General features: G+C 36.0%; 2 protein-coding genes across 3 annotated transcripts in view; one reads left to right on the forward strand and one right to left on the reverse strand.

The window, feature by feature from the left end:
- The window catches only part of krt222 (keratin 222), a 59,528-nt gene extending 57,463 nt beyond the window's left edge, over nucleotides 1-2,065 (forward strand). For both annotated transcript variants that reach the window (XM_030145062.1, XM_030145055.1), the window contains exon 10: nucleotides 755-2,065. In XM_030145062.1, the coding sequence (XP_030000922.1) occupies nucleotides 755-968 (214 nt within the window). In that variant the 3' untranslated portion in view covers nucleotides 969-2,065. The remainder of the gene's footprint in view (nucleotides 1-754) is intronic.
- Nucleotides 2,066-2,262: 197 nt separating this feature from the next.
- LOC115426811 (tensin-4) lies at nucleotides 2,263-23,778 on the reverse strand. The gene is made up of 13 exons (XM_030145046.1): nucleotides 23,698-23,778; nucleotides 22,537-22,783; nucleotides 18,899-19,226; nucleotides 16,647-16,945; nucleotides 16,469-16,555; nucleotides 16,222-16,353; nucleotides 13,662-13,754; nucleotides 12,094-12,171; nucleotides 11,938-12,000; nucleotides 7,356-7,527; nucleotides 7,168-7,236; nucleotides 3,072-3,101; nucleotides 2,263-2,808 (listed from the first exon to the last, which is right to left on the reverse strand). The coding sequence occupies exons 2-13, from the start codon at nucleotides 22,760-22,762 to the stop codon at nucleotides 2,676-2,678; spliced, it is 1,710 nt and encodes a 569-aa protein (XP_030000906.1). The 5' UTR covers nucleotides 22,763-22,783; nucleotides 23,698-23,778; the 3' UTR covers nucleotides 2,263-2,675.
- Nucleotides 23,779-25,585: the final 1,807 nt, after the last annotated feature.

Genomic DNA, 25,585 nt, shown 5'->3' on the forward strand with positions numbered 1-25,585 from the left:
CTATTTCAGACAAAAAAACACACTTTAGTATCTTGGAAGGGAATCTGTTGTAGGATTACCCCAAAAGTACACAGTACTCATACTCATACAGTCGCTCTATGAAAAGTATCGCTATTTATGGAAATGATTCTCTTTAAAACTCAACACTGCCTCCACAGTTCCCAGTTGTTCTGCTCCATATTCTCCGTCTGGGTTCACATCTGCAAGCTCCCGGAAAACAGACAGAATTACATGAGTAATATTCAAAGGACGGACAGAACCCTCCATACGTATCCATCTGCGTCTTTAACGTAGAGCATAAATGAGCCCTTATGTTTGTTGTTGAAGGCACATTCGCTCCATGCAGCTCATCTACCGTAACTGTTGAATGAGTAGTGCACCAGAAAAACGCTAGCGGCTGGTTTGACCATGCAGAGGAGAATGGCGGCTGGTTTGACCGCAGTAAGGGGAGGAGCCACTACAAGGAGGATGAAGAGACGCATGAGGCTCTGGAGCCGCAGGTTGAACACCCCTGGGCTCGGGTTATATTTGAGCCATGCAATAATAATCAAACTGACCATTAGTTTAGGATGTGTTTCAGTCACATGTAAATTCATGAACTAGAAAATCTTACCTTTCAAATGAAGTCTGTTCCGTGCACTATGGCCTTACACTTCCATTACAGTCCAAACCCTAACCCCAGTTTTGTTAAGGTTGAATACATTTCACTGTGCGTTTTACGAAGTTGGATATTTTCTAAACTGTTTCCCACCAGGACAGAGAAGATCGACAAGGTGATCAAACAGTGGGAGGGCTCTTTCTTCAGAGGAAACCCCAAACTGAGGAAGAAGTCGGTGTCGCTGCGCTTTGACCTGCACATGGCGGCGGCCGACGAGGGCTGCGCCCAGACCAAACAGGACAGCCTCCCCGACGTGGAGGTTCGACTCATCATGAAGAGATCCCGCAGCATCCCAACAATCACACCTTAACTTCTGTCGCTGCTGGTTTCCACAGTCAGCGCTGGTGTCTCCTGTTGCAGCTGTTTGTAGTAATGCTGAAGTTACAGAAATATCATGTGTGCCATTAACATATTCAGTATTATCATCCTATTATGCTTAATAAGATTTCCACTTTACACTGAATGTAATGACTGAGATTTCTATCATTATAAGGATAACCGTCAGGCTTTTATAGTGTCAGAAAACCACATCAAAGGTAATCACACATTACAAAATGTATCTCATTTTATGATGTGTTTCTGTTATCAGCGCAGGTACAGAAGTGTCACGTGACAAAAGAATTTCCATTGATTATATGACTGCTTAAATACAGCGTTTAATTCTGATTAACACTCGTTACAGGAGTCAGACGGAAAGATGAACGGAGGTGTGGAGTCGTACATCACTGAACTACTGTGAACTCTGAATGGGTGGGCTTTTATTCGTAGATTTTGTGTAAATGCTTTGCACTGCAGACACATAACTGCACTTAGAAGAACATCAGCACTGATATCCTGACCAAGTGTGTTTGGAGGATCTTTTTTTGTCACATTTTGGTCTCTATACAGAAAAAAATAGACATGATTGCTACTTAAGCTAATAATGTAGGTGACATTTTACACTCCGTTACTCCACAAAACTGCTCACTGTGATCTTAAAAACAGTGAGGCTTGTCCTAACACTCACCACGCATCTCAGAGTATTCCCCGTCTCCACCACAGGAGGGCAGTAATTGTAAATAGTAAAACACTGCAGTGGGTCTTCAACTCATGTTGTGTAACGCAGGCCTTTGTTACACCGTTAGAGTTTTTATGCTAAGTTCTTGGTTGGCACCAAAGATATTTTAAAAAAATATATATAAATGAAATATGAACCATTGTGCATTGCATTTGGAGGCCTCGGAATATGTTGAAAATACTTAAAGACTATGCAGTTCTGTGGGGATTTTTTTTTTTTTGTCCTTTTTTTTGCTTTGCTTCAAGAAGCACGCTCTTCGTGTTGGGAGCTCTGTAACTTCGGAAGGAAGCATTCTGCTTTTATCTAATGATTTATCATTTATGGTAAAATAAAATATGAGCAGACTGTTAGGTGTGTGTTTTGTGTCAAATCTTTACCCTCAGTGGCTGTCAGTGATAAACCACAATGTCTGGCATAGATTGTTGTGATACTGAGGTATTTTCACACCTTCAACCATTCTGTCTCTCTGTTTCACGGTAGCTCAGTCATAAATGAAGTTCACCAGTGCAACATTTTTATTTTTTAACAAGTTGTTTTTTTTAATCATTATTAACATACAGGGGAAATGTGTACAGTGTAATGTAATAAATACATAATAAACTCTACAGATATAGAGTGAAATGTGAGGGATGACAGTATTTTAGTTGTTTACCAACCAACTTTTCTATAAAAAGCATTCATTTATTCTAGAAAAAAAGCTCCTATATCTGCTCAGTTTACAGATAAATCCTTCTGAAAATCAAGACAAACATGTTTTAACATAACACATAAGATGCTGTTTTCCAGTATTTGAATTAATTGGTTGAGAAGCTTCATGTATTTTCAGTTTTGTTTAAGCATTTTTACTTGATCTTGACTTAAAGTCTGTTCCAAGTCCAGCGTCCTGATATTTACAACAGTTTTTTTTCAGTTTTCCAGTACCATCTCATCCTACCAGGTGAGGTGTCCATCTCTGTGCCCTTATGGCTTGGCTATGGCTGCTCGAATAAACTCTATTACTTTGGCGCAGGGCTGCAGGGGATCGTACTCTGCAAAGACGTGGCAAACATTTTCCACTCCAGCCTCAATACCTTTAGCCACAAAGCCAAACATCCTGTTTGTGCAAAAGAAAGAAACTATCAGATTTAGGAGAGCGCTTAGTTATGAATCCACATGTAAGTGACTCATTTAAGTTGATTCACATACAGCACACTGCAGATCAAAATTTGAAGACCAGTTGAAAAATTGCATGAATTTACCTTCTGAAGATCCAACAGTGCAAAATATAAATTCATGCAATTTTTCAACTGGTCTTCAAATTTTGATCTGGAGTGTATCTTGTAAGACTTAAAATATCAAACAAGTCAAACACCTTACCTGGCATCAAAACTTGAACCTTTCACCCACCTGCAGGAATAAAAAAAAGACACAGTTCAGGATGAATCTGGTTTTGGAACATAATTAAGAGGAAGACAGCCAGACAGAGGATGAGTTATGACCACAGAGTTTTTGCATAAAATATGCATCCACAATGTGAAGGTCTAACAGAAAAACCAGACAAGACTGAGCACTGAAGCCATGACTGGGGTTATTCAGGGTCATTCCACAGTACAATAAAACATCTGTATTGTATATGTTCTTTAAAAACATTCATAAAATTATTTTCTATTTATTATCATTAATTGTTTGTTTATTTATTTTAAAATTATATTAAAAGTCTGAAAAAACCTTTTTGTTATTTAACCTGGTCGGCATTTTCTACAAAGAAATACTGTAAATGACAATATTTCTGTTTATAACTGTGTAGAAATGTTGTCAGTAGCCCCTAGAATAAGGCGTTCACTAAACAGACACCTTTAAATAGTCAAACCAAAGGGCTGTTGACTTTTGAATCAGTTACAATCCTCTACTTTTTCAACTGTTTACCAGAGCGGTGTGTAATTTAACCAATAGCACCACCCTCTGACAACATGGCACATATTCATTTGTCCCCTCTTTATCAGGGCTGTCAAATTCATGTTAGTTCAGTTCCACATTCAGCGACATTTGATCTGAAGTGGGCCGAACCAGTAAAATAATAACGTAATAGTATATAAATAAAGTCAACTTCAAACTTTTCTCTGTTTTAGAGCAAAAAAACGTAAATTTACATTATGAAAAGGTTTACATTTACAAACTATCCTTTCAAAAGATGTGAATAAAATGAACAAACTGAAAAAATAAGTGTAATTTTAACAATATTCTGCCTCAGTTTATCATTTACACATGTACATTATAACCTACGGATCACAGTGGACCTGCAAATACAGAAACATTTAATAACAGGTGGAGTCATGTTAAAATTGTACTTACTTCTCTTAAGACATTTCAGGTTGTTCATATTTGTTCAGGTTATTCACATTTTTTGTGAAATTATACTTTGTTTTAGAGTAAATACATGAAAATATTTACATTTACAAAGAGAAAAATTTGGAGTTGTCATTATTTCTATGTTATTATGGTAGTATTTTACCGATTTGACCCACTTGAGATTGAATTGGTCTGAGTGTGGAACTGGAATTAAAAGGATTGTTAATATCTTCAGTGTAATTTTTGCATTTGACAAATTCATCCCAAGGGCCGGACTGGACCCTTTGGCGGGTCGGATTTGTCCCCTGGGCCGCATGTTTGACACCTGTGCTCTATAAGTCTGTGGAAACACTTTGTATATATATATTTTTCCCCTTTGTGAAAATCTAGCAAGGAAAAAAAATTACCACATTTTTGTAAAAAAATCCATTATTTCTTCAGATGCTGTTCTGTCCATTTTTTCTGATGTGAAATTTCAAAATACATACATTAAATACATTAAATACAAATACATTAGGCACATTAAATGTCATGTATTTGTTCCTATGGGAGCTTTGCTAGTTTGATGCTTAAATACTTCATCATTAACCTAAATTTTGGGTGCTGAAATCACTCCATCAGTTTTTTAACCCTTTCATGCATAGCGGTCACTCCAGTGGACAGTTATTCTACAGCTGTTCTTTTGTATATTCATTAATATAAATATTGTTTTAGTTCCATATCAACCAACACAGTGGACACTTATGCATCATACTATACACTGACATTCATACAGTTATTGTAAATTGCTGTTCTTTATAAACCTAATCTGCAGTGATATGTTAAAGTGTAAAAAATTGCTTGATATCGTTATGTGACTGTAATTAACAGCTTTTTTTTTTTTTTTTTTTTAACAAAAAGGTGTTATTATTATTATTTTTTTGCATATTATCTCCATGAAGTCAGTGATAACTAGTATTAGAGTATGTTCAAATGTGACAAAACATCAGATTAGCTGCATTAAAAATGTTTTCACACAGTAGATCAGTAAATACATGTTTATTTGCTTCAAAAATTAAATGCATGACATCCAGCTGAGTGGATAGTTTTGCAACTTCATAAAAAGTAGGTTCAGATTTTTATTTTTTATTTTTTTCAATTGCACTGTTTTTTTAATGCCTAAAGAGGAATAAAAATACTCAGGGAAAAAAATATTGATTAATGTTCTCATAATTCATGCATGAAAGGGTTAAATTCACTATTAAATTCACTATTTACTAAGGAATGGAGGTGGTATGGACAGGCCATTAAAGGTAATGAAGTTTTGATAAAGAAAACAAAAACCTTCCTACATGGTGGTGAACTGTTGTGACTCACAGTGACACTTAATAAAATTAGGTCAACTTGAATCTGAGAGGGTGTCAGCTTCTGTGGTCCTGTGTCGTCCTGTGGTCTTGATGCAGCAGCTCAATCTCCCAGTAGAAGTGGGTGGAACTTTCCACTGACGATAACTCAACAAATGAAATAAAAGTCTATATATAACTTCCTATCAGCGGTCAATAGCTCAGTAGTAGAGGACTGTAACTGAGTCCAAAGTCAAGAGCCCACTGGTTGGACTGTTCATAGGTGTCTGTTTAGTGAGCGCCGTATTCTAGGGGCGACTGACAACATTTCTACACTGACATCTCTAAACATTTCCATGTTATAAGGCACTGGTGTCAAACATGCGGCCCGGGGGCCAAATCTGGCCCACAAAAGGGTCCAGTCTGGCCAGTAGGATGAATTTGTGAAATACAAAAATTACACAAGATATTAACAATCAAGGATGTTAAAATCATTTTAGGTCACATACAGACCAATGAGATATCAAGTGGGTCAGACCAGTAAAACACTATCATATTAAACTTATAGATAATGAAAACAGCAAATTTTCTCTTGGTTTTAGTGTAAAAACGTAAAATTACATGAAAATGTTTATAGGCAAGGCAAGGCACGTTTATTTCTATAGTACATTTCATGTACAAGATCTATATTTAAAAAAACTACTGTTTTACAAAAAATGTGAATAACCTGAAATGTCTTAAGATAAGTAAATGCAATTTTACCAATATGCTGCCTGTCATTGAATGTTTTGTGTATTTGTAAGTTGTATTGCACATGTGTAAATGATAAACTGATAAACTGAGGCAGAATATTGTTAAAATTGCAGTTGTTTTTCTTAAGACGTTTCCAGTTGTTCATGTTATTCAGATTTTTATGATGTTAACATTATCACAATTTAATTTTACTTTGTTCACTGTTATTATTTTACTGGTCCGGCCCACTGGAGATCATACTGGGATGAATCTGGCCCCTGAACTAACATGAGTTTGACACCCCTGTTATAAGCCATCAAAATATGAACCATTATAAGTACAGGCAAGTTTTTAATATTTCAAAAAATTTGAAAATCTAGATTTCTCTTTAGTTTAGAGACACAGATGTTTGCAGAAATTGCTAACAAAGACAACGAAGATGATGAAGACGACACTGGAGTCATGATCTATGGGCCACACTCTAACAGTAAAACTATTGGTTGAATTCACACCAAATTTGGTTTAAATTGCCAATGATCCAGAATAGATCTGATTACACTTTGGGAACAGTAGGTCAACGTTCACATTTTTTTAAATGAATTTTTTAAATCTTTTTTTTCCCCCAATTTACTTATAATGGGCAAAATTTCAAATGTCTGTAGCAGCAAAATTATTGGGTGAATTCACACCAAGTTTGGTTTATAGATTGGAAGTGATGCAGAATAGATGCCATTACATTTTGGGGAAAGTAGGTCAAAGTTTCCAATTTTTAGGAATTTTTAAAATGTTTTTTTTCTCCCATTTACGTGTAATGGGTGAAAATTCAGTTGTCCATAAAAACATCAATTTTGTTTCAATTTACTTCAGACTTGGCACATTTATAGAGGCAACTGATATAGTGACATCAGCACATGCATAGACATGATGGCATCAGCTGGATCGATGCTAAAATAAGCTACGATACGTGCAAAGGGGGGGGGGGGGGGGGTCTGTTGTGCCTGGCACCACTTTTTTATTATTCCTTTCCAGTTTCTCTTGAAATTTAACATCATGTGATGCTTCAGACTCACCGTCGACCATCTGGATCTTCTCCACTGTAACTGAGGAGCTGAGCAGGGTAATGGCGTCTAAAGAAGAGCCTGAGAAGACAGGATTCAGAAAGGTTTTTGCACAGAAACACCAAAACCCCCATCCACCACTCTGATGTTGCATGACTGTAAGTACAGAATCTCAGATGGATGTGTGGTTTTTTTCTTACTTCCTGTTGATATCAGTCAGCGTTACACCTTTTGAAGACACCTTCATGTTGACTATGGTTGGCGTGAAGGAGCCCGTGGTCGACTCTAGTGTTGAGGATACCGCCCTCTGCACTGCACAGGGGCCCGTCAGCATCTCAGTGGGAACCAGATTCAGATACAGGAAGTTGGCAGCTGTGATGAAAAGAAAATGTTAGAACACATCATTTAAATGTGACATTTGAATGGAACTATGTGTGTAGGGTTGGAATCAAGTTATACCTCATCCACCCAGGTCAACCCTGGCTGATCTGACATATTTTATAATTTTAACCATTATGTCCTCCTTGGGCATTTTATTATTTTTATTTTTATTCTTATTCTTATTCTGTATTTTTTTGTTATTTGGTGATAATTTTTCATTGTGTTGCAGCTTGTGGCATGAATTCGGGAAGAACTTTTCTTTCCAGTTAAATTTTTTGAAATCTTTTAACCTTTACATGTATTTTATAGTCTGTTGATGCATTTTGCACCCTCTGGACACATGGCAAATATGTACATGCACACAAAAACTGCAATAAATTCATCAGTGTTTGTTTTTGTAATAAATCTCTTGAATATCTTCAGCCCTGCTCAAAACTACCAAATATTCAATCATTGTCAGGATTTTAACCCTTTGAATACCAGTTCAATTATTTGAATAATGTAGTAAATTCACTTATTATATCAAAACAGAGAAAATGGAAAAAAAACAAAAAACAAAACAAAAACAAAACATGACTTTTTCACAAAATATATCATTAATTCTACATGAAAACAAGCATCCACAACCATTTTCATTTGTTAAAATACATGAGCCAATGCTGCAGAAATAATGTGTGTCATATGGCAAAAAGTGACAATAAAGCTGACTTTAAATTTGGACTTTGAATTATTTCACAGTATTGATATGATTAGTGGATCAAAAGTTCTTCAAAATTTTCGATCGGTAGATACTTTTGTCTTTATGGGTTCAAATCAGGATGCACTTTGAGGGCTTTTATCACACGATCTGAATGAGAACAAACTCAAAACTCTTGATTCTGGAAATGTTTTTGAGTTGATCAAAAGCTGTACTGGTATTTGCTCTGGTACGCCTGGGAAGGTCAGACTGGAGCGGATCAGCACACCAAGATTCAGACCTTGTCTTCTTACTGAGAAGATGATCAGATGCTGGACCTGCTGCTGTGGTCCTTCCTCTCTCCTGCCTTCATCGTCATCACTCACATATCCATATAGTTGTGATCGTGTTTATTAACCCTTTCATGCATAGGTCACTCCAGTGGACAGTTCTTCTCCAGCTGTTCTCTTGTATATTAATGAGTTTTGATGTTTTAGTTCCATATCAGCCAACACAGTGGACACTTACGCACCATCCCATACACTGACATTCAGACCATCACTGTAACTTTGCTGTTCTTGATAAACCTGATCTGCAGTCGCATGTTTAGTGTAAATCAATTGTTATTTGTTAGACAAGAAGGTTTTTTTTTGCATATTATCTCCATGAAGTGTGTAATTACTAGCATTAGAATATGTTACAATGTGAGAAGACATCAGATTAGCAGCATTAAACATGTTTTTATTTCATTGTTTTCATATCATTTTCTGATATTGGGTTTTAAACACGTTTCTTTACGTCAAAAATTAAATGCATGGATATTTTTGTAACTCCATAGAAAAAAAAAAACTTGATTGCATTGTTTTTTTTTTTCATGCCTAAGGAGGAATAAAAACACTGAAGAAAAAAATCTTGACTAAGGTTCTCACAATTCATGCATGAAAGGGTTAAATATTTCCATAGATGGCAGAGGTTTCTATTATTGTTTCTATTATTTGTTCTAACTGTTGTAGTAGTAAAACATCCACTGTTAATACTTGTATACAGGGTGGAGAAACAAAATTTACAATATTTTGAGGCAGGGATTGAAAGACAGTGTATGACCAATTAGTTTATTGAAAGTCATGAGAATTTATTTGCCACAAGAAAATGTCCATAATAGAAAATGTTTTTATTCTATGTGTCCTCCTTCTTTCTCAATAACTGCCTTCACACGCTTCCTGAAACTTGCGCAAGTGTTCCTCAAATATTGGGGTGACAACTTCTCCCATTCTTCTTTAATAGTATCTTCCAGACTTTCTGGTAATAGTTTTGCTCATAGTCATTCTCTTCTTTCCATTATAAACAGTCTTTATGGACACTCCAACTATTTTTGAAATCTCCTTTGGTGTGACGAGTGCATTCAGCAAATCACACACTCTTTGACGTTTGCTTTCCTGATTACTCATATGGGCAAAAGTTTCTGAAAAGGTATGGATAATAGTGTTAGGTATGATTATGACATCAATATATGTTTGGTTTCAAAACAACTGATGTAGTGCCTGCTGAGAAAAAAACAACTAAATGTTCATTGTAAACTTTGCTTCCCCACCCTGTAGATCAACTCATTTCAGATTAATTTTTAGTTGAAATGAAAGAGCACGACCCCTCCTGTAACATTCCGCTCTCATCATGTGCCTATATATGTCTGGATTTCCTACATACTTGTTCATTCTTGCCTCTCACACCCCCACCCCCCTCCACCCTCCACCCTCCACCTTCTTCCTCTTCTGTCTCCTCGTCGGCCAAGCCCTGGAACTGTTGCCAATCACCAACACAGTCTTTCCAACACCAGACAGTTCTTGCTTCAACATAATACTACACCCTTATACAACTGTGCAGATTTCATTGGGGATGTGGTCTTATCATGAAGTCTTGTGTAATCACATAAAGTCCCAGTGGTTTGATCATTAATTCATGGTGTGTTAAAGTCAATTCAGGACACATCTTGCACAATTTCATTGATTGTATCATCAGGAGTCATGTATTAGGTAAGTTTTGCCTATGCCTATGATTTCTTTCCTCAGCATTAAGCATTGGCTAAAGATATATTTAGTGTATTTTGTAATAATAAGTACTGCTTTTATTTTGAACTGCCAGAAGACAAGACAGATATTTACAGCAAGTCAGCGTCTTCACATGCACTTATGGTAAGATAAGTGGCAAAAAAACTCATCTTTGTTACTTATATAACGTGTTATTAATACTAATGGGTTACATGTGACGTATGTATAATGAGACAGAAAAACTTTTCTCTTCTTTGATTGTCACGTTGTTTACAGTTAAGGGTTATTTTGGAGGCCGGTCTAGTCTATGATTTTAACATAAAAGATGGTTATTGGGATCCAAGACCTCTGGGTTTATTTTTAACAGGCACAACAGTTGTTCTTTTTTTCTTTTTTTCTATTATTTGATTTTTTGTGTATTGTTTATCATTATTATTATTATTTTTCTATTGTTTGATTTTTATTTGTGTATTGTTTATTATTATTTTTATTTTTGTTTCATATGTTTTGTATTATGTCTGTGTCTGAAATAAACTAACCTAAACCTAAACCTAAACCGTTCACACTAATGTGTATATTTTGCACAACTGACATTTTCCACACATAAACAGCATCTTAGGATTGTTAAAATGCCTTTTCAAGAACAGACTGTTAAAAACTCCAGTGAAGCTGCACTTGAATCATCAGATCCAGGTATAAATTAGTGGATGACCTGCAGTAGATGGAGGTCAGCATGGATACCTGTGGGAGATGGACCAAATCCATAAGCCCAGCTAACACTTCCAGTAACTTAAGCTGCAAACTGGACTTCCTGTTCATCACAGTTTAAAGTCACCAACTATGGTTTGTCTGAGAGTTTGGACCAGTTTGTGGTTGCTTCTGCGTTGTTGTGTGGAGATGTTTTAAAAAACAAAAATCATGTAGACATTTTTAAAAACAGAGGAAAACGATATCAGTTTGGAAGAATACCCATGTTTGTGTGAACAGGACATAAAACACAGCTGTAATGGCAGGCCACCTAGATTTCTTTATGGTTTTTTTGCTATGAAAGTGTCAGAAAATGTCTTTTTTGCCAATTCTTTTGCACCTTTTTTTTTTCGGGAGGAACTTAACTTTTAATATCTGCCCATTAATTATCATTATTACATGTAATAAAGGTCTAAAATAGTGTGTTATAGGAAAAAATTAAAAAGCTGACTTTGATTTTGAGATTACAACAGTTTTACATGTGCTCAAATGTTTAGCTTATATGAAATATATATATACATACATACATACATACATATATAGTATAATTATCTACAAGTTATCAGCACAAAAACACACTTAGAATCTTGCTAAAACACTGCTAAAAGTAATAAAAATCTTCTGTGTCTTCCTTACCAACTCCATCCTGCTGCTCTCTACTCTGCCCCCCCCCCCCCAACCCCTCAGGTAAAGCATTACTGACAAAAATAACTTACAGTAGTAAAGAACAGTTGTAAATGTTCATGATAGCAGAAAATGAAGGTAAGAATATTACATATTTTATCATATTGACAATAACATTTTGATATTAATTGTCAGCAGTTTTCATCTGTTTTCCTATTTCAGTTCATTCAGTTTTTGAAGTGTGATATGTTGTAGTTGTTGCATTAAATGGTGTTCTTTCACATCTTAGCAGCTAAGAAAAGTACTCACCTGTTTTATTATTGTCATCAGACCCTGGCTTAGTGTTTGCCCTGTCTTCTGTTTTGTCCAGCTCTGTGGAGGGGAAGAACACATAGGGTTTTCATTTTATTTCATACAGAAAAAAACACATGCACAGTACAGTAACTATGCAGTTAGTTGGCTTACCTTGGGAGGAGAGCAATAACTTGCACGGTAAAGCATAAGCACAGATAGTATGTTGGTAAACCAGGGCAGATAGACTACCTGCACAAGTACAAAAACATGTTTTGGTTAGGCAAAACACAGGCAATAACTGACATATTTAATTGCAAATGTATTTTTCGAGTGACAGTGACATGTATTTTATCTATAATCATGTAGATGACAATAGTAGATGTTAAATGGTACCTAATATTTGATCTCTTTTATGTAAACTACACTGAACAAAAATATAAACGCACCACTTTTGTTTTTGCTCCCATTTTTCATGAGCTGAACTCAAAGATCTAAAACTTTTTCTATGTTCACAAAAGGCCTATTTCTCTCAAATATTGTTCATAAATTTGTCTAAATCTGTGTTAGTGAACACTTCTCCTTTGTCCTTTGCTGAGATAATCCATCCACCTCACAGGTGTGGCATATCAAGATGCTGATTAGACAGCAGGATTATTGCACAGGTGTGACTTAGGCTGGCCACAATAAAAGGCCACTCTAAAATGTGCACTTTTACTGTATTGGGTGGTCCAGGGGGGTCAGAAAACCAGTCAGTATTTGGTGTGACCACTATTTTCCTCGCACAGTCTTCTTCATGAATTCTCTGAAACAGCTTTGGAGATGGCTTATGGTAGAGAAATGAACATTCAGCTCACAGGCAAAAGCTCTGGTGGAGATTCCTGAAGTCAGCATGCCAATTGCATATTCCCTCAAAACTTGTGACATCTGTGGTATTGTGCTGTGTGATAAAACTGCACATTTTGGAGTGGCCTTTTATTGTGGCCAGCCTAAGGCACACCTGTGCAAAAATCCTGCTGTCTAATCAGCATCTTGATATGCCACACCTGTGAGGTGGATGGATTATCTCAGCAAAGAAGAAGTGTTCACTAACACAAATTTAGACAGATTTGTGAACAATATTTGAGAGAAATAAACCTTGTGTGTACACAGAAAAAGTTTGAGATCTTTGAGTTCAGCTCATGAAAAATGGGAGCAAAAACAAAAGTGGTGCGCTTATATTTTTGTTCAGTGTACATAACACTGGTCCATTAAAGAGTCAAGTCCAGTTTACCAACAACACCTCATCTTAATTACTGTACCACCAACACAGTGAATGAGAAGGTGAAACTCAACAAAAAAAATTGTCTTGATATTTAAATCAGGATATTAACATGTACTTCGCACCCAAATTTTAAATGACTTGATGTTTGAGGCAAACTGAGTAAAAACAAACACCGGATTTTTCAACGGCATGTTTTTGTCTCCATTTCAGTGGTAAAATTTTAATTAGCGCACCAGATATTTTTCACAAGATCTGGTACAAAACTACAATAAACCCTGATAGTGGCCATTTATAGACGAGCATATGCCCAATGAACTCATATGAACTGAAAAGCACCAGATCCACCCACTGCTCACCACCCACATCCCAAAAGATAAGACGTAGTTGATTCACTTGTACGTGCAGGACGTACACTCATGTGCACTGGGGGAATTCATCTAAAGATACAACTTATTTTGTGTAGGAAATTATCACTTACCAAAGTATGGTTCCTGAGAAGAGCCTTTAATACGTACACCTTTGGCTGATGATTCAATAAGAAAGTGCCTAACAAGATCTGAACTGCTTTCTCCTGTTTTGACAAAGAAATAAAGGCAAACATCAGAGAAAACAGTGTGAAGATGTCAGTCTGAGCTGTGGGAAACACTTTTATGTTTTATGGAAAATGAACAGAATGACAGAAAATGATGAAATTTTCTAGTCAACACAGAAAAAGAAAATAAAAAAAAATAGTTGTTGCTCTGTAGCGCAACATCATATTGAGGAAGACTTTTTGCTGATGCAGTGCGTATGTTTCATATCCTGCATTACAAATCATAAAAAGGGAAATTAGCACATGTAAACATAGACATTGTTTTGTGAGTGCGGTCCGTTTTCATCTGCGACATCTTACTGTTTCATAAACAGCTGGTTTTCTTTTCTGTTCACAGTGTATACTGTGGGTGGAAAAATGAAAATCCCTGTGTCTGGCTACAGTCATTAGATGTCTGCGGACATGTTCATTCACATCAGCACAGTCAGCTAAATGACTCATATTCTCTCAGTTGTTAGCTGCTAATAAACTACGCAACATTATCCCAGAGTTTATGGGATAATGTTGCACCAAGGTTGTAATAGTTTTGGATTTTTCATTATAGTTTAGTTTTATTTAGTTTTGACTTTTTCTCTCTAGTTCAGTTAGTTTGAATTCATGTTTAGAGCAGGTTTGCTAGTTTTCATTAGTTTTCGTTTTTTTCTAAATACTTAGTTTTAGTATTAATTTTAGTTTTGTCATATCTTTTCTATTCTTCTCCATCGTATTCTAATAAATCCCAGACAGGACTCTGCTGCTTTCTCCCAGCTTTAGTCTCCATGTTTCCAGGTAGAGTGGGGACAAGAAGACGACTGGAAACCACAAGTGACAAGAAGTGACAAACTGTTAAATATCATACAGTGCCAGCAGATAAAATTGCTTGAGGGAAATAAATCAATTTCATATCGGTCCAACATTGACAAAGACAAAAACTAAGGGAATTTTACCCATAATCTTTATAAGTTTTAGTTAGTTTTGTAAGCACACAAAACAGTTTCAGTTAGTTATCATTTTTTTCTTTTAATTATAGTTAATTATTTCAGTTGACGAAAATGTTTTTACAATTCTGGTTTTTGTCATTTCGTTAGTTTTCACTAACAATAATAACCTTGTGTTGCACATCCCACAAATTGTGGGATAATGTTGCTTCTAATTGTGTTGGATGTGGCATTTGGTTATAAATGACCATATCTTACATGATGATGATGATATAAACAACACCCTGCAACTGACAAATGTCTATTAAAAAGCAAAGTTGTGCAATAGTCCGAGTATTCACAAACAACACAAGTGTCTATTCCACAACACCCTCCCAGCAATTAAGTACATTTTTTTTTAACAACCTACTTGTAAAATTATATACAATATTTGAATTATAATTTATATAGATAAAATGTGCATGTATTCTGCTGATGGACTACATATCTGTTTGCTATCCTTCATACCTACTGTTGTGACTTTTTAACAACACAGACACATGGTCCAACACATACTCCACAATCACATAATTCAATTAAAATGCCAATATGCAGAGAGAAATCTCCAGGATGTTTTGATGGATCTGTTCAAAACTGCAGTAGGTTTGTTTTGTGTAGCATGACAGGCCTGTGAACGATCCTCCACCGAGTCAGATTACATGACTTCTGTGGTGGAAATAAGATCAGATCTACAAACTGATCAGGCAGGCCGGCTCTGTGGTCGGCATGAAGCTGGACTCTGTGGTGATGGATGCAGAGAAGAGAACATTCAAGAAATGACAGTCCATCATGGACGATGGCAGTCCCCCTCTGCACACTGTCATCAGAGCACACAGACGTCTGTTCAGCCACAGGCTACACCTCAGGACTAAAACAAACAACGAAAAACTCCTTTGTCCCCTGAGCCATCAAACTGTACAACTCTGCACTCCAGGGGAGGGGGAGGAGTAGCAGGAGGAGGAGGAGGAGGAGGAGTAGCAGGAGTAGCAGGAGGAGGAGGAGGAGGAGGAGGAGGAGTAGCAGGAGGAGGAGGAGGAGTAGCAGGAGGAGGAGGAGGAGGAGGAGGAGGAGTAGCAGGAGGAGGAGGAGGAGTAGCAGGAGGAGGAGTAGCAGGAGGAGGAGGAGGAGGAGGAGATGAGGAGGCGATAGAACAACTCTACCTCTGCTCAGTGGAACTGTGTAGTTCTGTGGTGCAATGTTGGATTTGTTGTTTATTGTTTATTGTAGTGTACAATGTTTGTTTGTTGTTGTCGGTAATTTAGGTTTGTTTTTTTGTTTTTTACCTCTGCTTATTATTATTATTATTATTATTATTATTATTATTATTATTATTATTATTATTATTATTAGCATTAGCATTAGCATTAGCATTATTATCAACATCATTTGATGTTGTGCTGCTACTGGAGCCATAAATTCCTGAGGGCTCTGCCTAAGGGATCAGTAAAGTTCTATCTAATGTAATGTAATGTAATCTAATCTAGTCTTACCTGGGTAGGCACTTGCAGAGAACACAGTGGGTGACTGGTCCACCTTCATGGCCAGACCAAAACTTCCTCTGTAGGAGGTGCTGTCGCGAATCACAAATGTTCCTGGTTCTTTGTCTTTTATCAGGACCTCGGCTAAAATGAATTAAACATCACAAATAAATCATTAAACAGAGTTGCTAATATCTCTTAGTGTTATACGAATGTGTGTTCATAATACAGAGGGGAAAATGTCTCTTTGAAATGTTACCTTCTGCTCTGCTGATATGTGGACGGAACCAGAACTTTGACGTGTCCATGACAAACTTCATCGAGGGCTGACTTGCATGAAATGGACCTGAAGCAGCCATGAAATTGGAAATTTGAGTCACATACTGTATGTTGAAAATGGGATGCAAACAAAATGGACGGAAGTGACTGAAACTCACTGTGAGAAGAAAATGCCTTTGAGAAGCCGGTGTGTGTTTGTGGTCCAGGAGATGGTCCAGGCTGGAGGAGGTGCAGGTCTGGCTGTGGTGCACCATTGACCAGAAGGATGGGAATGTCGGTCAAAGACCCAGACAGTGAAGCAGGACTGCTGTGGACGCCTTTACTGTGAAACTCCTGGAAATGTTCCTGCTTTGCTGCTGAGGTTTTGTCTGGACTGTACCTGGCATTTGTTCTAGACTCTTCGAGGATGGAACCGGACTCTGGAGAGTCGGCATCTTCACTGGCCAAGGACAGGTTACTAAACAGGAAGAACCGCAGCATGGTCTTAAGACACCACTTAAAGAGGAATGACTTCAGGACATATTACATTTTAAAAACTACTGTTAAAACCAGCAGTGTTAAAGTAAAAACAAAAATTAACAAACTAACTGCTGGTTAGTAAATCTGGCTGTGTGCGTCACAAAAATAAAATATGTACAATCTTTAGTAAACAGAGACTTTGTTATATCTGATGTCATGCATTCATTTATCCTACCCCCTTCACCTAAGATAATAGGTAAAAATAAACCCATACCTCAAAATAAATTAGAGTGCAGCTATCGATTACTTTTGTAATCAACTAATCTATCAAATATTTTATTTAGTTTGATTAAACAATTATTTGAATAGCCAAAAAAAATTTTGACTGTGTGAAGAACACATGGCTGAAAATGACAAACAGCTTGTCTTTTATTCTGGAACCAGCTAAAACAACAACCACAAACATATTAAAGTAAAAGGATACACTGTAAAAAAAAAAAAAAAAAAAATCTGGATTTTAACAGAATTTTTACTGTTTATTTTGTAGCTTTTTCCTGTATTTTTAAGATACAGGAAAATATCAATGAAATTACAAAAGCAGACTGTGATTTTACATGGCAAATGTAAAATAACATTAAAAAACTTTTACTGTGAATAACCAAAAAATTTAAATTTTTTAAAAGAATTTTTTTCTTTTTTCACAGAAAAATACAGTTAAAATACATTTGCAAATGTATCATAATTTCACAAATATTTCTTTTCTATTTATGAGATTAAACTGTTAATTTAAAGTTTAATATTGTAAAAAAAAAAAAAATAGTAAAACGAGGTAAATTACTGACAATTAACTGTAAAAGAAGTATTTGTTCTAGTTTAACAAGACTTGTTTGTTAATTGACAAATATTTTGTGTAATTACGGGAGGTTTCACAACAAAAACGTTGAATAAATGTAGTTTTGTGAATGTATAACATGTATAAGCACTGATAAACTATCCAAATACAGTTTTTATCAGTGGATTGTACAACTTATTCTCATTGAAAATTATATATACATATATATATGTGTGTGTGTGTGTGTGTGTGCATATATATATGTAATTTGATTGTATTAATATTCTTTATTAAACATTAAAAAGTAAAAAAAAAAAAAAAAAAAAAAAAAAAAGCTAAATCTGATGTAAAGTCAGGGCAAAAAACTATTAAAAAACTACTAATTATGGAAAATTACTGTATTTTTATGAGATGGTTATTTTACACTATATTTTCGGCACCTCTGCTGCCAGAATAATGCTGTTTTTTTTTACTTTTTTTTTTTTTTTTTTTTTTACAGTGTATATGAAAATATCTATATAGAAATAACAACAATAACAGTATTGAGAGTATATAGAAAAATATATATAGATACAAACAAGTCAAATGACATCTACAAACAAAATGTACACTTCAACACATTTGTATTCAACTTACTAATTTAGCAAAAACTTAAGATGGAACAAATTTTGTGATAATCCTGGTATCATGTGCATCACAATAAGCATCCGTGTGAAACACAACAATGGAAAACTGTATTTGAATATTTTTTGGGATTTGAGTTAAATGGTTAATCATTTTAGCTCTAAAATAAATACAATTAAAAGTACTTACGCACTCACGGATCCATTTAAAATGGACGTGAAATCAAAAACCAAAGTGTTAAATAAATAAATAAATAAAAAATAAAATAAAATAAAAAATAAATTAAAACATTTAAAAATAAAAAAATATCAAAATTTAAAAAAAAAAATAAAAATTTAAATAATAATAATAAAAAAAAAAAAAAATAATAATAATAAATACAATAAATAAATAATTTAAAAAAGAACAAACTGTAAAACTAAATATAAATTAAATCTGATAAAAAAAAATTTCCAAACTGCAATGTCATTAACATCAAATGATATTAATCTGTACCTGCCGAGGATGTAGCTGGTATCTGAGCACGTTGACGTGGACAGGAGCGAGGTAGCACTGTTTCTGTTGGAGTGAGTCAAGCGCAGGGAACCCTGGGAAATGGTTCCGTCCTGTTTTGGTCCAGGAATTCGTCGAGGTGCGCTTCCACATGGGAGCGGAGGAAGGGAGGAGGAAGGAGAGCCAGAGAAGACCAGTGTGCCATGGGGGCTGCAGCTGAGACTGCTGTGGGTGGGGATGGGAATGTTAGGGGACACAGACTGGACCACGGTGGGAGGGGGGCAGGGGGGACACCCTCTGGAGACCAGGACACAGCCAGACACGTCTTCATCTGGACGAGAAAATAAAAGCAAAGGCAGGAAATGTCATAAAGGAAGTGAAAGTGATCCGGTATGGAAGTAAATCTGTCTCGTCAGATTTTGAATTATTGAATTCGTACCACTGAAATTTTTTTTGCACTGAAATTAAGTATCTGAATTTTTTGTCTCTCAATTTTACTATGTTCATAAATTTAGAATTAAAAAAAAATTCAAATGCAAAAAATTCAGATGCAAAATATTCAGATGCAAAAAATTCAGATGCAAAAAAATCAAATGCAAAAAATTCAGATGCAAAAAATTCTGATGCAAGAAATTCAGATGCAAAAAATTTGGATGCAAAAAATTCAGATACAAAACATTCAGACACAAAAAATTCAGAAACAAAAAATTCAGACACAAAAAATTCAGATGCAAAATATTCAAATGCAAACAATTCAGCTGCAAAAAATTCAGGCGCGAAAAATTCAGATGCCAAAAATTCAGAAGCAAGAAATTCAGAAGCAAAAAATTCAGATGCAAAAAAATCAAATGCAAAAAATTCTGATGCAAAAAATTCAGTTGCAAAAAAATCAGTTGCAAAAAAATCAGAAGCAAGAATTTCAGAAGCAAAAAAATTCAGACGCAAAAAATTCTGATCACACATCCGGGACACTGAGGATAAGCAATGATTCTATCTCAAGTCGAACCGACAGCCAGCCAGTTGAGTTACGTTAGGTTGGTCATGTGACGCCGAAAAAATTCAGATAATTCATTTCAAATTTAAAAAAAATTCAGTGCTAAAAATTTAGTGTCTTTTATAATTCAGAATCTGATGATGCAGATTTACTTCCATAATCCAGTCAACAGAAAAAAAAAACCCAAAAACCTGTGCATGTTCTCTGACGTTGCTGACTTTGGTTTTGTGTTAGCAAAATGGGCTTGGGCTCCAAAAGTAAACACACAGCTGCCAAAACTCACATGACAAAGACGTTCACATTTCCCGTGCAGGTACCTACTTGCACCACACAGATTATTCCATCTCTAATGTCGAATAGTTCATTTCAGCTGTTGCCATGTTTCCAAATCACCCAGAGGAGTCTTGACTTGTTCTTCTGCATCACAGTCTGAGTGGAAAATATGCTGCGTGGTCGTCCATGACCAGGGGGGCACATCCTAGTTACATACTGACTAACTGGCTTATTCAGTTGGTCAAATTTGTTTCAGTTTTACAGAAGGAAGCGTGTATGTTGCAACAGTAATTTTCCTGCTTTAACCTTTGATCAGTGTGTCATTATACCTCCTCTCGTTGGCCTCACAAGCCCTGGCTCTGTAGTGTCATAAGCATACTGTTTTCAAAGAAAGGACAAGCTACAGGAAATCTATTTATACGCTTAGTTTCAAAGCATCAGTCAGTAAACACAACACTGTACTGGTGTTATTCTGACGGTGAGCTTCACTGTTTGTACCTTGGGTGTGGTACTATATTATCCCAGAGATGCTCAAGTAGTGCAGTTACTCCGTGACAAAATAAATATGAAAACTAACTTAAAAGATGGAGAGAGTGTGTGTGTGTGTGTGTGTGTGTGTGTGTGTGTGTGTGTGTGAAAACTAACAGAATGACAAAAACTACAATTGTAAAAACATTTTCGTTAACTGAAATAAATAAAAACTATAATTAAAAGAAAAAACAATAACTAATTGAAACTGTATTATATGTTTACAAAACTAACTAAAACATATAAAAATTTTGGATAAAATTCCCTTCATTTTCGTCTTTGTCAATGTCGGATTGATATAAAATGTATCAGAGACTGTAAACTGACCTTTGAACCTACATCTGATTAAAAAACAGATCCTGAAAAATCAGTTATCAGTCACAAAGAGGAGAGTGATGCTAATTGTCTCTCCTCTTCCAAATCCAAGCTATGGTTATTTTTAATTCATTCATTCATTTTCTGAACCCGCTTTATCCTCACTAGGGTCATGGGGGTCACTTGGAGCCTATCCAAGCTACATAAGGGCGAAGGCGGGGTACACCCTGGACAAGTCGCCAGTTCATGGCAGGGCTGAACATAAAGAGACAAACAATCACTGTCACACCTATGGGCAATTTAGATTAACCAATTAACGCATGTGTTTGGAAGCTGGAGTACCTGGAGAGAACCCACGCAGACAACATGCAAACTCCACACAGAAAGGTCCCACCCCCCGTCTACTGGTGTTGGAATCGAACCCAGGACCTTCTTGCTGTGAGGCACAAGTGCTAACCACTGCACTACCGTGTTGCCCGTGTCGTGGTTATTTTTATCACAGAGTTTTGTTGACTTCATTCTGATTGGTCAATAACAGCATTTTGTTGTGTGTTGTTACCTCCACCAAGAGGTATTGTCATGACTCTGCTTTGTGTGTTTGTTTGTTTGATTGTTAGCAACTTTATGGGAAAATTATTCCAACCATCCTCATCAAATTGTACCCACAGATAGGCCTAGGCCCTGGGATGAACCCATTAAATTTTGGGCCAATTAGGCCAAAGTTCAAGGTCACAGCAAGGTCACAAAATCTACAACTTTCCTATCTCTCATCACTGATCAATTTTTCAAAATTCATTTAAAAAATTCAAAATGATTCCGATTAGCCTCCAATTTGATCCACCTGTAGCTCATAACAATAACTTGTATCTGGCGCAAAATTGTCCACATCCACTGTGGAATGTGAACTCTGTGGACATTTCCATTTAACATTGAAAATCCCATTTACCACACATTTTTCATTATAACTCAACAAATACTGATTGGAATTGAATATAATTTGACAGACACATGACTGGTACCAAGCTTCAACTTTGTACGAAATATCGTTCGGCTCCATTTCTCTTCCGTTACGCTCTGTTGACTTTTGTTATTTTTTATGCACCATTTTCAAAAAATCGTAAAAAATGCAATTCGTGAAATATCATGAAATTTGTTTAGCACGTCCATAGTTTAAAAAGAAATAGCTGATCCACACATGCACACCATTTGGGGTGGTTTGCGTTCTCTGAATACGTGTTTTATCACAGAGTTTTGTTGGCTTCATTCTGATTGGTCAGTAACAGCATTGTTGTGTGTTATTTCTGTAACAGACTGTTGCTGTGCTCAAAGATTATTCTATTCAGTGGAAAAAATACAAATCAATCAAATGAAATCATTTCTGATCAACAAGTTTTCTTTAGTAAATATTCGTGTAATTAGTGGGATACTATAATCCCTACAACAGCCATTCTCTAAAATACTGACCTTTAAAATTCACTATTTATTTATGTATTTGTTTGTTTGCTCGTTTGTTTGTTTATTTTTACTGTACCTGCAGGACTGATGCATGAGGGGCTTCGGAGGGGTTCAAATGTTGGATCCAGTTCAAGGATGAGCTGGTTGAGATTTTCTAAGCAAACATCCAGATCTGGATCGCCATGGTTACCGCTGGGCTCATCCACTCTGGTCTCTTGCAGCTCATCCAGTCGTATTGTTTGGCCCACTCTCAGAACGTGCTTGGGTATCATGTGGTTCATGCCTTGAGGTGTAGGCATCATGTTAGGAGAGCTCAGCGTCCTCTGAGACCAGCAAAGACACACACACAAAGGGTACAGATCAGACACCCTGTCCTCAGGTTCTGCCTTTGTCACTACCATTGTCAGCTGTGTGCTCCCAGATGCTCGGATTCATAGAAAATGACGCACATTGTGGTGCTCTCACACGAGATAGATAAATAAATAATCAATAAATGACATGACAGCTGTTGTTATGGTTAGTAAATACAACATCCTGCACTTCCCTATGAGGCACATGTCAGAATATGTATCCCTGGCTGACCATAAGTGAAGTTTTTCTCAGAGCATGCCTTCTGATGAATACACACACATGCACTGGCTCACGTCTGGGGTCATATCAGCATTGGGAATCCACACTCATCAGAGCCTGGGTGTGTAATATGTGGCTCACATTGTGCCTCAGACGAGGTGTGGTCCACAGTGAGTCACCTGGGAGACCGTGGTTGCCATAGTTAAACAACTGTTTTCCAATAACAGCAGTGACAACAGTTAGTAGTGTTTTGTCAAGTAGATCTACTGCCGTTCAGTTCAATTTTTTTTTAATCAAGAGAGTAAGCCACTGAATTTCATTTAATGGAACCAAATTTTGTAATTACACTTTTGAGTTTATCATCCTTTTCATTGAATAAGTAACAGTATGCATTTGGAACATCTTCATATACCACAATTTACAGACACTGTTTGTCTGTGACAAAATCAGCATGAGTCTAAGTTTGATATGTTTAATACAAGACATTTCTCCAACACACAGATACAGAGATGTTTCTCCATGTACAGTGGACAAAGACAAAGCTTAAACTAAAAAGAAGTTCAGAATTTAGATTTTCCAAAACAATTCATGCATTTAATATGTTTACTGCAGCTCATACTCAGTGTGGGTTTATATCTGTCATTAAGTTAAAGAAAGAAAACCTTACCTTGTTTTCCTTTGGTTGGGATTCCACTGAGGAAATGCTGTGTTACTCTTGGACGGTTCACTGTTTTACTTCAACATTTCACAAGTTGCATTCTTTTATTAGTGGATCCCAGCCCTTTTCCCTGGAAGCCAATCAGCTGTGAGCATTACTAATCCCAGTGACGGCAGCTTATGAAGTCATCTACGCAATGGAGAGTTTATGGCTTGAGGGAAGATATTTTTCTTTCTAAAAGAATAAAAGCTCATGAGCTCACAGAGCTCATATCTCGTCCAAATGAGAGATGCAGGACTCGCCTATTGAGAGCAGGAGGAAATATTAACTCAGTAGTTCAGTGTTTTCCAACCTTGGGGTCGGGACCCCATGTGGGGTCACCTGGAATTCAAACGGGGTTGCCTGAAAATTCTAGTAATTATATTAATCACTAGAATTAATAATTCTAGTAAAAACCTTGCTAATAAAAAATATATGGTGAGTTGAGAGAGACAATCACAATTCATAAAAGACATGACAAACTGTGAAGCTGAAACTGAAGCACTGTGGTTCTGTTTATCTGTCAAATGATCAAGGAAAATCAAATTCTCACTTTGTGCAGTAATCTCAACCTGGCTCTTCTGCCTCCATCCATAATAATATATATTATATAGACTAAATGTTGTCTAAAATTATCGTTTATTTGCAAAATAGTATCGCAAACTATGACATGATCAAAAACAAATTAATTTTAGCAAAAAAATTTCTCTGTTTTGAATGTCTGGGGTTGCTAGAAATGTGTGATGTTAAAATGGGGTCACGAGCTGAAAATGGCTGGAAACTACTGCAGTAGTTCATGTAGCTGTGTTTGCAGTGCATTCAAAGTATCAGAAATGATGAAACAACAATATTTTCTAAATACTCTTACTCTTTATTTTACTCATTCTTTACACTGTATATCAGTATATGTGTGTGAGCTTATAACATTTATTCCAGTACAATGACAAACAATAAATTCTATTATATTCTATACTAGCTGTAGCATTATATGAGAAGTATTTTTACAGAAGTCACAGCCAGCATGCAGCATTCTCTGGAAATGCCTTTGTCTGCTCTTAATTCAAAGATTGTGCAAATGTTTTTGTCTCCCGCTTCAGTAAGTTAGCCTCATTTCTATCACTTACTTAAAAACAAACAAAAGAAATAAAAGAAAACATTTCATTTTGTTGCTTTGTTATAATTTATTGTAATGCATGTAATTCCAGCTTCAGCAGTCTTGATAATGCCTGTATGTTACCTGCATTTTTAACATGAACTTAAACGTAAACCAAATATGATGTTAAGAGTCCTCTGGTCTTAACTGTATGCTGGGTAAAATTGAAAATACCTCCTGTTTATTAGTTATTGATCTCTTTTTTAATTGGTTCTATCTTGTAGAAAGTGGAATACCTAATGACCAAAATATAGCACATACGTTTTTAAGTTAAAATAAGTGTTAGAACACATGAGTAATCAAAAAATGTAACTATAGAAGCAGTACATTTGAAGTCTCGTTCCAGTGAATGCAGAAGTTTTTTTCTGCAATGTTACAAATCCCAAGTCATACAGTAAAATAAGTGAACTGATGTTTTCAGTGTTCTACTTTCAAGTTCATTTGCACTTAAAATGTTAAAGTAACAGTGCTGTGATTATATTTGAACTGTATTCCCATATATTTATAGAAATACCAAAATACAGCAAAATGCAAAGAAAAAGCAAAGGCCTATTTTACATGACTTGTCTTGAACAGGGGTGTCAAACATATGGCTCACAGGCCAAAACTGGGCTGCCAAAGGGTCCACTCTGGACTGTGGGATGAATTTGTGAAATGCAAAAATTACACTAAAGATATTAACAGTCAATGATGTGAAAATTATTT

Source organism: Sphaeramia orbicularis, chromosome 1, assembly GCF_902148855.1.
Source record: "Sphaeramia orbicularis chromosome 1, fSphaOr1.1, whole genome shotgun sequence".
Classification (NCBI taxonomy): domain Eukaryota; kingdom Metazoa; phylum Chordata; class Actinopteri; order Kurtiformes; family Apogonidae; genus Sphaeramia; species Sphaeramia orbicularis.